The sequence below is a fragment of the Drosophila gunungcola genome (genome assembly GCF_025200985.1).
Source record: "Drosophila gunungcola strain Sukarami chromosome 2R unlocalized genomic scaffold, Dgunungcola_SK_2 000006F, whole genome shotgun sequence".
NCBI lineage: Eukaryota > Metazoa > Arthropoda > Insecta > Diptera > Drosophilidae > Drosophila > Drosophila gunungcola.
In genome coordinates this window covers 4,831,728-4,845,748 of record NW_026453168.1, presented here as the reverse complement: position 1 = coordinate 4,845,748, position 14,021 = coordinate 4,831,728, and the positions used below count along the sequence as shown (strand labels likewise).

General features: G+C 42.6%; 1 protein-coding gene across 1 annotated transcript in view; it reads left to right on the top strand.

The window, feature by feature from the left end:
- The window catches only part of LOC128255070 (zinc finger protein 423 homolog), a 31,727-nt gene that overhangs the window by 2,393 nt on the left and 15,313 nt on the right, over positions 1–14,021 (top strand). The window contains exons 2-3 of the mRNA XM_052984554.1: positions 4,576–4,914; positions 12,841–12,999. Of these exons, the coding sequence (XP_052840514.1) occupies positions 4,576–4,914; positions 12,841–12,999 (498 nt within the window). The remainder of the gene's footprint in view (positions 1–4,575; positions 4,915–12,840; positions 13,000–14,021) is intronic.

Below are 14,021 nucleotides of genomic sequence, written 5' to 3'. Positions count from 1 at the left end.
AAAATAAATAAATTAAAACACAAAACATATAAATTTCAATTGGCCTTATTGTTTGTCTCAAATAGTCAATATAAATATCAACAAAAATTAAGCGAAATATTTTAAATTTCATAATTTTCTACACTGTACCTTATCAGTTTTGATTTGTACCCTACTAAGGGAGAATAATAAATTTAAATTATATATATTCGAACAGTTTGAATAAAGGAAATTTGGATTGGTTCAAAATATAATTGAAATAGAATCAATTCACTAGATTAACCGCCAAATCATTGCAGATATTTATTTTCAAACTTGTTTGACCTTCGATTGATTACCCAGATTCCTTCAGCAATTCTCGCTTCTTATGTGCTAGTGAATGGTTTGCATATTTTTAGCAGACACTGTCTTCCGTAAAATGCTTTAAAATGCCGGCTTCTGCTGTGGAATTCCCTTAGCTGGGCGAAAGGCTTAGGATTCCAGCTGCCATAAGTTGTCGTTGCCTTCTGGCTCCTTTCGCCACCAGTTCCCGTTCCCAAACGCAACCCAACCATCCTTTTCCCCCTCCGTTTCACCTCATCGTCAACGTGAGCGCGAGTCCTTGGTGTATTGGCAAAATATTTGCCATTGCACGGCAAAATCGCGCCAAAAATAGCAACAACAGTCGGGTCGGAATAAGGAAGCCGGGATCAGGAGATTCAAGGGGAATCAGGAGGAGCTGGAGCTGGAGCGGCAGCAGCGGGAATCCGCTGAGGGCATAGGCTACCATGTGCAATGGCTTCTGCTGGCACATAATGTGGGATATTGGCTGCGTCTAACGGTAACTAGTTTGGTAAATAGAATTTGCTGTGGGCGATGGCAATGAGTGGGTGGTGGAGGTGGTGGCGGTGGTGGCGGTGGTGCTGGGTACTTCCAATCTATGGTGGGGTGGCAGGGTGGCACGGTAGCAGGGTCGTCAGCCGTCTGGGGATATCCCGGCAGGCAACAACGCTGCAAACGACATCAACGATGGTGCTGGTGGCATTTTGACAGCTCTGCGGATTCCTTAACACTCACACATGAACAGCAGTAGTTTAGTTGTGGCTTGAAGATTCCAGTTGGAGGGCTAAAGTGGCAAAAGTTAGAATTACCAAAACAATAGAGATGAATTATTATTAAATAATAATAAATAAAAATAAGATGAGGTTAAGTTTTTGTGTACATAAACATCTTCTGCAATTTTAAATCACTTTTAAAGATATACTTGTTTGTTTATGTTGCTTACCAAGAATATTTTTCTAAATAATTTTTTTTGTCAATCGTTACAGTTTTATCTTTTTAAACTAAAGCTACATTTTACACAGCTTATTAAATTTATGTTAAAAATCAACCGAGAATTGCTTACTTTACTTAATTTATAATTTCTTACAAATAAACTTTCTTAATAGACGCCTAAAACTAAAAACAATGAGGTATTATTTCATGGGTGCTATAATAAGAGTTGATTGTTTACAGCTTTAACTTTTTTAAAAAAAAAAAGTTAAGCTAAGTCTCTCATTGTATTAAGTTGTTGAGAATTAAACAAAATTTGTAGTATCGAAGTTTACCACCTTTAGAGATTATTTCAACTGTTTTCACCAATGGCAAGTGATCTCTTTGGCCATGTTTCCTCGGGTGGCAGCTTCTGACATTTATCTCTTGTTCCTGCAACTATTGATAAAATTTATTGTTGGCGCTTTTAACAACACCTTCGGGTTTGTTATTTCATTATTTTTTTAATACCACTCACACACACACACACACACACACAAACTCTGGTTCGAGCCATTATAAAAGTTGCAAGCGCGCTTTGTTTTGGCCAAACGCCCCGCCCATCGCCACCCATCCCCGTCCACTGCCACCCCCCCAACGCCTCCCCAGCTGCTCACTGGTGCCCTCTACACACGCTTAGTAGCCGTTTGGGAGCTGGAAAAGTGGCAAGCGTTGGGGTATTTGGCGGGAAAAAGGGGAAATACCGGAGCGGAATGAGGAGGCGATGGCAGTGGCAACGGATTGATGGGTCAAAGGGGACGACGCTTATTATTACGTTTACAAATAAGTGTGCATGTGTGTGTCTGTGTGTGTGCACCTTTTTGCTGGTGGTGGTGGGGGCGTGGATGTTTGAGTAAAACGCTTAAAAACATACCATTGCCGAAAAACAAGTAAGAAACACTCACACATGCAGGCACTTGTATCCCCCTTCTCCACCGCACACTCACACACACCACTTACTCCCCCCACCGCACTCACACTCACACACGAAGAACGAGAGGGGTGGAGAAAGCGAGAGAGAGAAAGAGAGAGAGGGAGAGATGGCAACCCAGCGACCGAGTGCGAAATGCACTCTGGGGGGCTTTAAACAAAAATGAAAATCGCTTGCATACATATGGGCGCTTACACACACACAGTAGCATGCTCAACGCTCACATATACAAGCACGCGGAAAATAAGTTTATTTTAAATTAAAGTTAAAATGAATAAAATGTAAAAAAAAGAAAACGTTTATTAAGCTTTTTATTTTTTTAATATTTATAATTTTAAAGAAAGTAAAAGATCAAGCAAATTATTTATTATTTGTTACCCAATAATTTGGGTTAATTCAAGTTATTACAAAATTTATAAAAATGATTAAATAGTAATTCAAACTTGGAATGATCATCTAAATTATTGTACATGTATTATTTTTGATTAAAAGGATTAAAGATTTGTAAAATTTTTTCTTAAAATTTGATAACATTTAAAACATTAACGAAAAACATTAACCAAAGTTATAATATAGAAATGAATATTTGTATTCATCCATACAATGTTTTGTGTTCCAAACTCTTATGAGTTTAAGTCTGAAGCTATTATTTTTGACAGTGTACCTATAGCCTTTTTGGCTTGCACAAAAAGAACTTGAGTTGCTGCTTGTGTTGTTGCTGCCGCAGTTGTTGTTGCGGTGCTTCGACAATTTTAACGACCATAACTGGTTCTCACCCTGTCCTCTTCATTTCCCCACCGCCTCCCCAACGCCACCACGCGCATTTATTTTAAAATACGCGGCACTTCCGCCGCAAACGGCACTCAGTTGCCATTGCCCCACAGCCCCATCCACCCATCGTTCCTCCATTCAGCACCCAAACCCAAACCCATACCCACACCCAAACCCACCGCACCAGCACCACCTCTCCTCCAAGTGGCTGCAGCATTCGGTTCCTTTATATGGAAATAATAACCAAATGTTCTTGCCCCACCACTCCACCGCCGCCCCCCTTCCATTATGGTGACCATACCCATGCATAATGTTCATTTCCATGGCGATTCCTTGCGGTGTGATTCCGGCTTGTCCTTTCGGCCATATATTTTAAGTCCTTACCTTCCTCGCGGTCACCAATACGAAATGGTCACGCGCTGCCTCCAGACTCCGGTCTCCGGAAGATACCTCTTCGTTGGCAAACTCAGAAAGTGGCAGATACGGAAGCTTATTCCTTGCCCACCAAAATCATTCACTATTTTGCAAAACTTGGTGGAAAGTTTAAAGTTTATTGCTAACTTATTTTCCTTAAAAAATGTATAGAAAAGAATATTTAAGATACTACACCGGACCAATTGACTCAAGCAATATCAATATTAATATTTAACGGTTTATAAATGTATATTTCAATTGATATATTAATTATCTTTTTTACTTCTTATAAAGTTAGTAAAGCCAACATAAATATAACTTTTTTCCCAGCCCACCATGTAAATGATTTCCTCACCTGTGGCTGGCCCAGGCAAAAGAATCCCCCATACCGAACAGCATTTGTCTTGCCCTCTCTTGGTCATCACAGGCAGCTGGAGAAATGCATGAAAAATTCAATTTAATTGCGCAATTACACATGTTACACATTTCCATTTTCCGGAGTTGTTCTTCTCTCAGCTTTTTTCGTTTGCTGCTTTCGTAGCTGCACCCTTGCAATTACTTTTGAGGCAGAGCAGTCGGTTCATTCTTTTTTTTTTGGGGGGGATAAAACGACACCCACAAGGCCCCGGGCAGAGGCCATCGATCAGGTGGCGGCTTTGTCGGAATAGCCATCGAAGGAGTCTGAGTTTTGAGCTATTGGCAAGGTAAGGGGAACAATAAAACACGGAGCGTGTAAATAGAATTTTTGGCCCGATGGCCGCCCGGGGAGTGCTTTGGCATAATCTGCATGAGCCGGCAGTAGCATAGCACCCGATGTCTGCGCCAACTTCCGACACGTAGAAATTTGTGCGAGTATTCGAAGTGATATCAATTGATTAGCTTTCATTTATATGGACACACACAAAAAATAATTTTTTATTAATTTTGTCAAAGAAAAAAATCACTTACATTTTAATAATGAATTTTAAAATGATAGGAAAAACAATACAATAATAAAATACATTTGATGCCTAAAAGTATACCTTACCGTATTTCACCATAATAACAAACTTACTTTAAGAAAGCCAAAATTACAATTCATTGTATGCTTTTAGGCACTTGTAAATATTCTTGTCAGAATAAAATATTAAGAAATAGTTAACCAATTTTTGGGACATATTAACATATAATATATGTGGATTTCTTTTCAGTTGGTGAGAAGGAGGATGAGGAAAGCACTGGGCTGCTGGAGCCCAAGGAGGAGCTGCTCAGTGGGGACGAGGAGAACGAGGATAATGAGGATGAGGACGAGGAGGTCGTCGATGAAGAGGCGCCTGAGGGCGGCGACCGGCCCCAGCCCGAGCCCAATGAATCACAGCAACAAAGCTGGCCACCAGCTGATGAGCCAGCGGCCCCAGCTGCAGTGGCAAAAGAAGAAGGAGCAGAAGAACTACAACACCCACGGGATGAGGTAGTTGCATCTGATGCTGCTGCTGCTGTTGCTGCTGCTTCTGCTTCTGCCAATGCCAACGGACACTGCAAGTCCTCTGGTAAGTTTGACTTCAATTTGCATATTTTATTGCCTCTAGCCAAAAGATATATCTGTGTATAACTGGCGTACAAACACACGGATATCAGGATGTGAACTAACCAGCATTCTCTGGCATTGCCTCAAGTCCATCGCCGTCGTCTTTGGCTTTCCCCCTGGGTCGTTCACATGTCCGGCTAATAACTCTCGACAGTCTCATAAATAGCAAATGTAAGGTTTTTGCTCTCGCCCTTCTTGTTGTGGTCGTAGTTGACCCATCTAAGGCACACATCCGCATCTTCTGGCTCCCCTGGCCACTGGACACGTGAGTCCTTGGCCCTCAGGTTTGGGTCTATTTTGGTGTCTTCACGGTGACGGCTTAAAAGTGTGGAATGCTCTTGTAAATTGGATAAGGTTAATCACATTCAAAGAGTCGTACAGGGTGCTTTATCGTATTTGGGATTATTGGTAATAATCATTTGCTTATTTCTTAAGATTGATTAGTAATAGAGAATGTAATAGTGTATTACAAAATTGGACTTTTGTGGTTTTACATTCATAATAATATACTTTGATTTTGGTTTGAGAAAAATTATGAGAGTCGTAATCTTTGAGGTCATTTATCGTGCAGACACTTTTTCGTGGCCACAATAAATCTATTAAAAAAGTAAACCTCAATTAATGTTTATTTTTGGTGCAACAAAGTGTTCTTAGCCTGTATAACCAAATTAAAATTGAGCTTGTACAAAGAAATTGTATACAATTTTTGGACATATCTTAACTTTTTGACTCCATAAAATTAATAACTTTTTTTCATGTCTCGCTTAAAAGTAGGCAATACAGCAGATACAGTAACAGTGCATTACAGACCCTGTTCATCTATATCTGGCTTTATCCCCATTGGAGTCACTGCCTGGTCACATCAACTTTGATGTCTCCATGAGGTCCAATACACACACACAGGACACACACACATCTGCATCGCAATATGCCCCTTGTATTCAGTATTCCTGTGCGTCATTGGATTATGGCACTTGGGTGTAAAGCCATCGATTCCAATGACCAAAGCGCTGGCTGGCCGTTATGGCCGCTGCTGTCTGACAATAATAAAACAAGCTTCATGTTTTAAATGGAACGTAAACACACATGCCTGTGTATGGGTAGTACCCACACATACGCAGATCCACACACACACACACACACATACACACACACTGAGACGTGTCTGTTCATTATTTGTTGCTCTTTTCTGTGTGTTTCTGGCCAGGCCGGGCGGCGAATTCCCGCGAGTCAAGACGACGGCAACGGAGAACATCATCATCAACTAGAACCTAGTATGGCGCCCATTGCCACCCCCTCTATACAGTCGATCTTCCCTAAATAGAATTATAAGTTTCATTTTGGAATATTTTGGAATTCGGTATTTGTTAACAAATAAATTACTATCTATAAAAGACGTTTAAAAATCGTACTTCTTAAGCTGCCTAAAAGTATGCTATGACAAAGTATAATATTCTGCCAACCCCAATTATTACACGCTAACAACTTTGTATTGAAAGCCTTATTGCATACTTTTAGACATATGTGCTATATTCAAAGTATTATCTTAAAGTAAAAAGGAAGCTTTTTCGTGTAACCTTCCCGTTGAGGGAAATACTTTGTAAAAAGTGAAAAATGGTAAAATTATCTATGTTTGAATTATAGAAGTTGGACTGTATTTGGCATGCCAATGCCATTCGAAAGGTCTGGGTGCCCTGGATTATTGTTGCCGGCTACCTGGGAGCTCCAGCCTCGCTCTGTGCTTGTGTGTGTGTGTGTGTTGGTGTGTGCGAGGCTTTAACCTCACTGCGAACTCTTCGGCACTAACGGCACTACGGAGGACCAAACTTTATCACCACTGCGCGCCTGCACTCTCCGTCCCTTTTGCTCGCACGCGCATATTATATGACAAGTACACGCTGCTGCACTGCGTCCGTTTACTGCTGCTGTTGCTGCTGTTGCTGGTGTTGCTGCTGCTTCTGGAGCTCTCGGAGCTCGTGGAGCTCCGCTCGTCCTGCGAGGCCCTCTAGTGGGTTGTATAATGTTCTAAGGGGAAATCGAGAGGCTGTGATAAGTTTGGGGATCCGAAAATTGTCTTTCTGCTCGGTGCTGTTGCTGGCGCTCTTGTGCCCGTTGTTGCTGGAGGCCAACGAGAAACCCGGCGAGAATGAATTGGCCCTTTTGTGCGCATCACCAGCACCACGGTGACTTAACTTGGGGGTATCCCAAACAGTGGGGCTAGAATGTACAATTAAGAGGAACAAGATAAAAAAATAGTAAGAAAGTCTTTACTTATATGGAGAAACGAAAGGAGTTTATTAAACATCTAAAATTTCGAAACCCAGAAAACCAAAACAGAAGTAGAGAGCTAGTTACCTTACAACAAATATCCTTTTAATTATTTTTTGCGACAAGGTTTTTTTTATTGTTATATTGTACATTCCATTTACCTTTTACAAATATGACTTCCATTTAATTTTCTGAAAAAAAAGTAATAACACTAGACATAGGCAATTTATTTAGTCATTCATTAACTCATTGCAGAACATTGGCAAAGAATAAAATATTTTCAGTTTTTTAAAAACGATTCTAAAGCTCAGAATTTTTTTTGTTTGTTGAGCGTTCTTCTGGTGTGTTTCTCATTCTTAAATTTCATAACAAATTGTTTATTTTTATTGGCATTTGAAGGCTTAATTGTTCTTCCACTTATACCGCAACTTTTTTACGTGTATCCAAACCACAGTGCGCCCGCCAAAATGCCACACGCACACCCCTGCACTCTCACCCACTCAAACACACTGACACACGTGTGTCCCCTATAAAATTCCCTTTCTCTTTCGCTCGCAGGATTCTAATATGAATTCTGCTGCTTATAGATTATATTTGTGTAAAGTTTTATGTTGCAATATTTTCGGTTGACGGCGGTTGCACGGCCAGAAAAAGGGGAGTAGCTCCAAAATAAGAAGCCCCGACGACGACATTTCCATGGGGAGCAACCTTGGTGCGAATAAAAATTATACATTGCCATATAAGCGGGCGAGACGAAGTACAGTAGACAACAAAGAGGAGGGACGCCAGCTCCCCGAAGGAGCCAAGGTGTCTCCGTCCCACTTCCACTTGTGTGTGTGTGTGTGACTGTGCTAGTGTGTGTCGTGTGTGTGTGCCAACTTTTGCCAGCGTGTTTATTGGTATGTTCATTGGGGAGCATCTTGAGACCCAAGGAGAAGGAGGGAGACAGCTTCTTGTTGCATAGCGAAGTTGCTCATTTTGCCATTATTATTCCACTGTGTATTGAAAAATGAAACAAAAGTGAGTTATCGTCTCTGTCGCTTTGACTCCCTAACCCGCCTCCTCCTTTACGTCCCTAATCCACACATACACACACATATGAATGTTGGCCATAGAATTATCAGGTGAATAAAGAAATAATATAGAGTTGAAAATTTAAACAACATTTCTGTGACGTGTCAACAACTACATATTATAGAAGAATCTGAAAGGAATGGCCTATTTGGTTGTCATATTTTATTTATAGATTTAAAATATTTTAGTTAGCTTTCACTTCCAATTTTAAAATCTTTTAAGATTAAAAAATAATAACATTTTGCAAAAATAATACTGCAACACAATTTTTTTCAGTGCCCACACACACATCTCAACAGACTCGTGGGAGATTTGCTGAAACCAGATCGAGGGTAAAAGGGTGGTATTTAATGACAAAACTTCGTTTGCTTACCGTGGCTTTGATTATAAAGCTCGGGGTGCACTGTACTTTTTATCGATTGCGGTGGCTGATCGATAAATTTACAAATTGCAGTCATGGCGATGTTGATGACGATGACGATGACCATGACCAATTCGGGCCAATTCCCCGTGCATACATAATTCATTTATCACTTCATAATTGCATCAGAGACATATCCGAGTCCCACTTTCCCGTAGGTACTTCTCCCCCGCCCCTCGCCGCCCCGCCCATGAGCCACCACCCCCTCCCCCGGCACTTCTGTTCGATTACATGCACGTCGACGGCTGCCTTTATTATTTCGCCTTTTTTGCAATAATTTTCAAACAGAAACACACAAAAAGCATTTGCGCAACAATTCCCCAAAGATCCGGCGACGACGATGGCAACGAAGCCAAGGCAAAGGAGCGGAGTGCTGGCTTTTGCCAAGGAAAAGGGGGGTGGTGGTGGTGGTGGTGGTGGTGCTAGTGCTAGTGGAGTGGGAATTGGGGTCTGTGTGGAGTGGAGGGAGCAAACGAATCGAATTAAGAGCCACCACACGGTAGGTGGTCCCACTTCGCAGTGGAGCACAGCGGAGCGGAGCGCCCGCTTCAGTCTTTTTCCCACGGGATTGGCGCAGTCCGAGTTCAACTCCCATCTCCCATTCTCCCATTGCCCATTCTCCGTACTCCTTTCCCCTTTGTCCCATTCTTTTGTCCCATCACGGCTATGTTGTTGTTGTTGTTGTTGACAGTGGTGGCGGTAGTTCGCCTAAGGGGTTCGCCATAAAGTAACCACACTCAAATAAATTTGATTGCGCTAACGGGGAACCACAAATCACGAGTTAAGAATTGTAAGCAGAGTCCTACAATTCATATTGTCTTACAGGCCAGTTAGAAAGATTAGTAAAGAGTTGAGTTGGCATAAATAAAAGCAAATTAGATTATCAATAAAAAAGATTATCAATAAATAAAAATAATTTTAAGGCTTTTAATTAATTAGTAAAGTGAAAACATAATTACCTTCAACAATTTCTCAGCACATCAAATTCGCAATTGAAGTAATAAATTTTCTTGTAGCTTGTCAAAATATATAAAGCAAATTCTCGTTACTAAGAAATTGTTTGATCGTTAATGACAACGAAATGATCATTTGGCGTTACTTGTTAAATTGTAAAAAACAACAAATTGTTTAAAAAAAAAAAGGAAAGGGCTTGGGCAATTCCCTTTCCTTTTTTTTAAACAATTTTTGTTGGTCATATCATAATGCCATTTAAGCACCCCCTTCTCTGGGGAAATCCCCAACTGCGCCCCTGATAGAAGCGTACTCTTGTGGACTTTGTCCGTTCATTTTCGTTGCTGTTGTTGTTGTTGCTGTTCTCGTAGGCGGCGGCGCTCAGGGAAATCTGAGCAAGTGCAGCTTGCAGCGGCCTGCAGCGTTCCCCAAATGCCACTATGCACGTGTGTGTATGTGTGTGTGTGTGTGTGTGTGAGGGGGCGTGGCAGAGTGAGTGGGCGTGACCGAACAACTTCACAATAATCAGCAGCTGCACCACAAAGCCCCGAAAGTCGTAAAAATGGCCGCAAGATGGCGCTAGTCGGATATGCAAATTTCGTTCGATTTATGGTCGCCTCACACACACACTCTCATGTAGCGATATCCACACAAGCACACACAAAGCCACACACACGGACAGCTGGTTCATTAACATGATTCGCGAAAGATGCGAGAGAGTCATAAAATTAGCCAGGCACCGCCAGTCGATGGCTGATGATGATGATGAATGCATTGCAGAACCTTCTCGTCTCCTCTCCTTTTTGGATTCCCTGCTGCCACGCCTCCTTTCCTTGCCCCCGCCTCTGTGCCGCCCCCATTGGAGTAGTGCCGAAAAATTTGCAAAACTCAAAGCAACAATTCGACGAGAGCCAATTTTGCGTCATACGAAGTCGAAAAAGCAGAGCAGCGACCGGAGATGCATGAGTGGGGCCAAAGGCGGGGGCGTGGCATATGTCTCCCCACAGAGCGAATGTTGAATAATCATCAGGCATCATCAGAGAGACGGAGATACGGCGGGAAAAGGGATTGGGAGTTTGTGGGCTGCAGTTGTGGCAAAGTCGTCGTCATCTCTACATAAACACGTTGAAAAAAAAACAGGATGCAAGATCCAAGAAAATTTTGAAACAGCTACCATGTTATTTAAAAAATTTGTATTTATTTTTTATATTATTTTTAGCCTACCAGTTAGTTACATTGCATAACTAATAACATATTTTGTTAATCTAATCGTTACTTATTTTCACCTCTATGACACTATAGTTACCAAAAAGTTAAAACTTAAATCTTTGGAACCAGAAATGAAATGATACTATGATACTCAGCCATTCCCCTGTAAATAAACCAAAACTGATATAACTTTATTTCTTGACTTAAAGTCAGAATTCCTTTATTAAAAGGGATCTGTTTCTATGTAAATTCTATGTTCAACACTTATTTTCTTAAACCATCCGAATGTTCTTTCAGTGCATATTTCATAGGTGGCCGTGGAGAAACCAACCAGGCGCGAGATGCGTTTTTGGCATGTTAAAAACTTGTCCCGGGCTGTTGCTCGGTCCAGGGTCCGTCCGCCAGATGGAGCCAGTCAGTCAGTACGTGCAACTCGCACACCATGGCATATTCTCCCCCAAACACACACACACTTGCAGAGAGAAATTCGTAAAATTTTGTTTCCGCTGATGAAGTATTCCCCAGCTGCAGGACAAGGATTATTGGACGTGTGGCGGTCCAGCCGAGCTTCACTGGTAGCTCAGAGTCCTGACACCGCCCCATTCCACCCCCCCCCCCCCCCTCTCACACATTCTGTGTGCTTTATGTGCTGCCATGCAAAGTGGCATAAAAGCAGATCCACAGCCACAGAACCACATCATCGAAACGTCGCCGAAACGACGAGCCATCAAGGAAATTCTCAAGCGCTTAGAATGTTGCAGGACCCGTCGCCATTGCTCCTCCCTCTCACTCTCCCTCTATCTCGCTCTTTTTTTTTTTTTGCAACGCAGCAGTGCCCGCGAAATTTCATTTTGTCATTAGAAACTAGTAAAAGCCGAAAACGCGAAAGTAGCTAGAGTAGTGAAAGCCTGATTGTCGATGGCTTGATGAGTTCATGTCGAAGGGTTTTGCATCTGTTGGGGTTTTATGATGGCTGCGATCCAGAAAGATTGGAATGTGTTGGTGGAGTGAAAAAGTCAGAGAGATAGGTTCACTTTGTCGATATGATTTCAGAAAGGTGGGAACTACTTAATAGTTTACGATTTGTAAGCTAAAGTAAAGAACTTAAGTTGACAGGTTTTAAATTAATTATCTTTGAAATTAATTTGTTACGGAAAATAATTTCTTCTTGACTTTTTCTGATCTAACTTTGTATAGTTACATATTATTCCCTTAACATTCAACAAATATTAATTGCTATCTTGACCTTTTCTTTTATTTCTATCTTTTGCTAAAGTGAGTATTATGTATTTCCAATTAATGGCTTGACATTTCATCTATCCATTTCATATATAACCTGTTCGTATTCCCACTGTCCTTCAGGTAACGCAACCCCATTAGCATATCCCACGGGAACCGCTTCCTGGCTTCCTGGCTTACTTGCCAAAACCCAAGTCAGACATTCGTTCACGTGAGACATTTGGCGCCCAACCCCACCAAGAGGCACGTCAAACGTTGCGTATGAGTAACGTTAAGTTGTGCGGCACTGTAGACAAACTTTACCCCCTGCTCCCCAATTGAACCCCTGCTGCCCAAGATTCAAAGCACGTGCTGCTAACAGCTGTTCCCTAGCAATGAGAGACCAAAACAAGGACCTCTCTTAGCCAGGAATCTCTCTTTTAGTAGCTCTTAGCCAGGACATGCGCAGTTTGGGCGAACTGCTCTTCCCTGCTCTTAAGTTCGTGCTAAGGGGATTTTGGTAGTGGGGATGTGGTACATCGAGGGCTCACTTGCTGGGGGTATGGAATTATGGCACCCTGGGGCTTAGCATAATCAAAATTCCTTGCACTTGGGGATCCAGAAGGGGCATTCGGCCGCCGCTGCCCTTTGGCCCCAAGTTATTCCATCCAAGACGTCGAGGTCAAGTCCCAGCTGCATTCGCTCCCTGCAATCGAGACTAAAATAAGCTTTTCCTTTTCACTGCAGGCCAACACGTTGAAGATGCCGATGCGGATGCGGATGCGGATGCGGATGCGGATGGAGAGGAGCCGGACGAACTGGACCTGGACGAGGAGCTATTGAGTCTCAGCGGGGATGAGGACTACGACGACGAGGAGCTGCAGAGCCTGGACAGCTTCTATTCAGGTAAGCGCCTCGTGTCACACTTGTACTTGCGATACTCCCACATTTCTAGTCCGACAATACACACAGCATGCGTGCTGGAGCCATAACCATTGAAATTGGCGTTGGGGGTGTTATCCTGGCTGCCGGAGATGGCACTCCAGGGTGCTCTACACCTGTGCCGCGGGTGTCGTTTCCATATGCTGCGGTCCTGTGGCTGCCGGGCAGCCTAACTACGTTTTAAAAACCCCAAACAGCAATCAACACCAGCCAGCAGAAGTCGGACGGCATTCGGAGTCAAGTTGGGACCAGAGGATCCCGACCATCGCCTTCTTGCCCCATCACTTTCACATATCCTCGCTGCCATTTACGAGCTGTCGAATATACTGAGGGACTGCGAGACTGAGGGACAGACAGAGATGCCTGAAATGGAGACTCGGCAGCATCATGAGCTACGGCCACGACATGACCTCTCCTCCCGCCCCTTCTTACAACCCATCCTTCTGGCCACATTTCTCTCTAGTGCCATTTCGAATGCTTTTTCTGTGTTATTTGTTTCGTTTTGTGGCGACGGCTGCTGCCGCCGTCTCACATTCCTGGCTGCTATTTTTTCACAACTTCCCTCTTATGCCTTTGTTTTTGCCCGAAACAACGTCCTTGCCGGCGGCAGCATCCTGAACGGGCTGCCCATTTGCCGCCCCCTTTCATCTTTCATTCATTCATGCACACAACTCAGACTTCACTTCACTCGTCTACTTGCCTCCGACTTCGAAGCAGACTTTGCCCGGCTGCTAACTTGTCTGTGTTTTCCTTCCACTACACTTTAAGAAAATACTACATATCTAAAAAACAAAGTTTATTTACATTAATAACACATGGAAATGGAGATTTTACTTACATCTAGTGTAATCCTTTATATGATATACAAGTTTTTTCTCGGTTATCGAAGGCAAATCCATCTTCTTAATCCATTTCTCCCAGTGCAACCATGGCTAGCACTCAACACTTGCCCAGCACATCCTTCCTGACAAACTTAATCCCCTCCA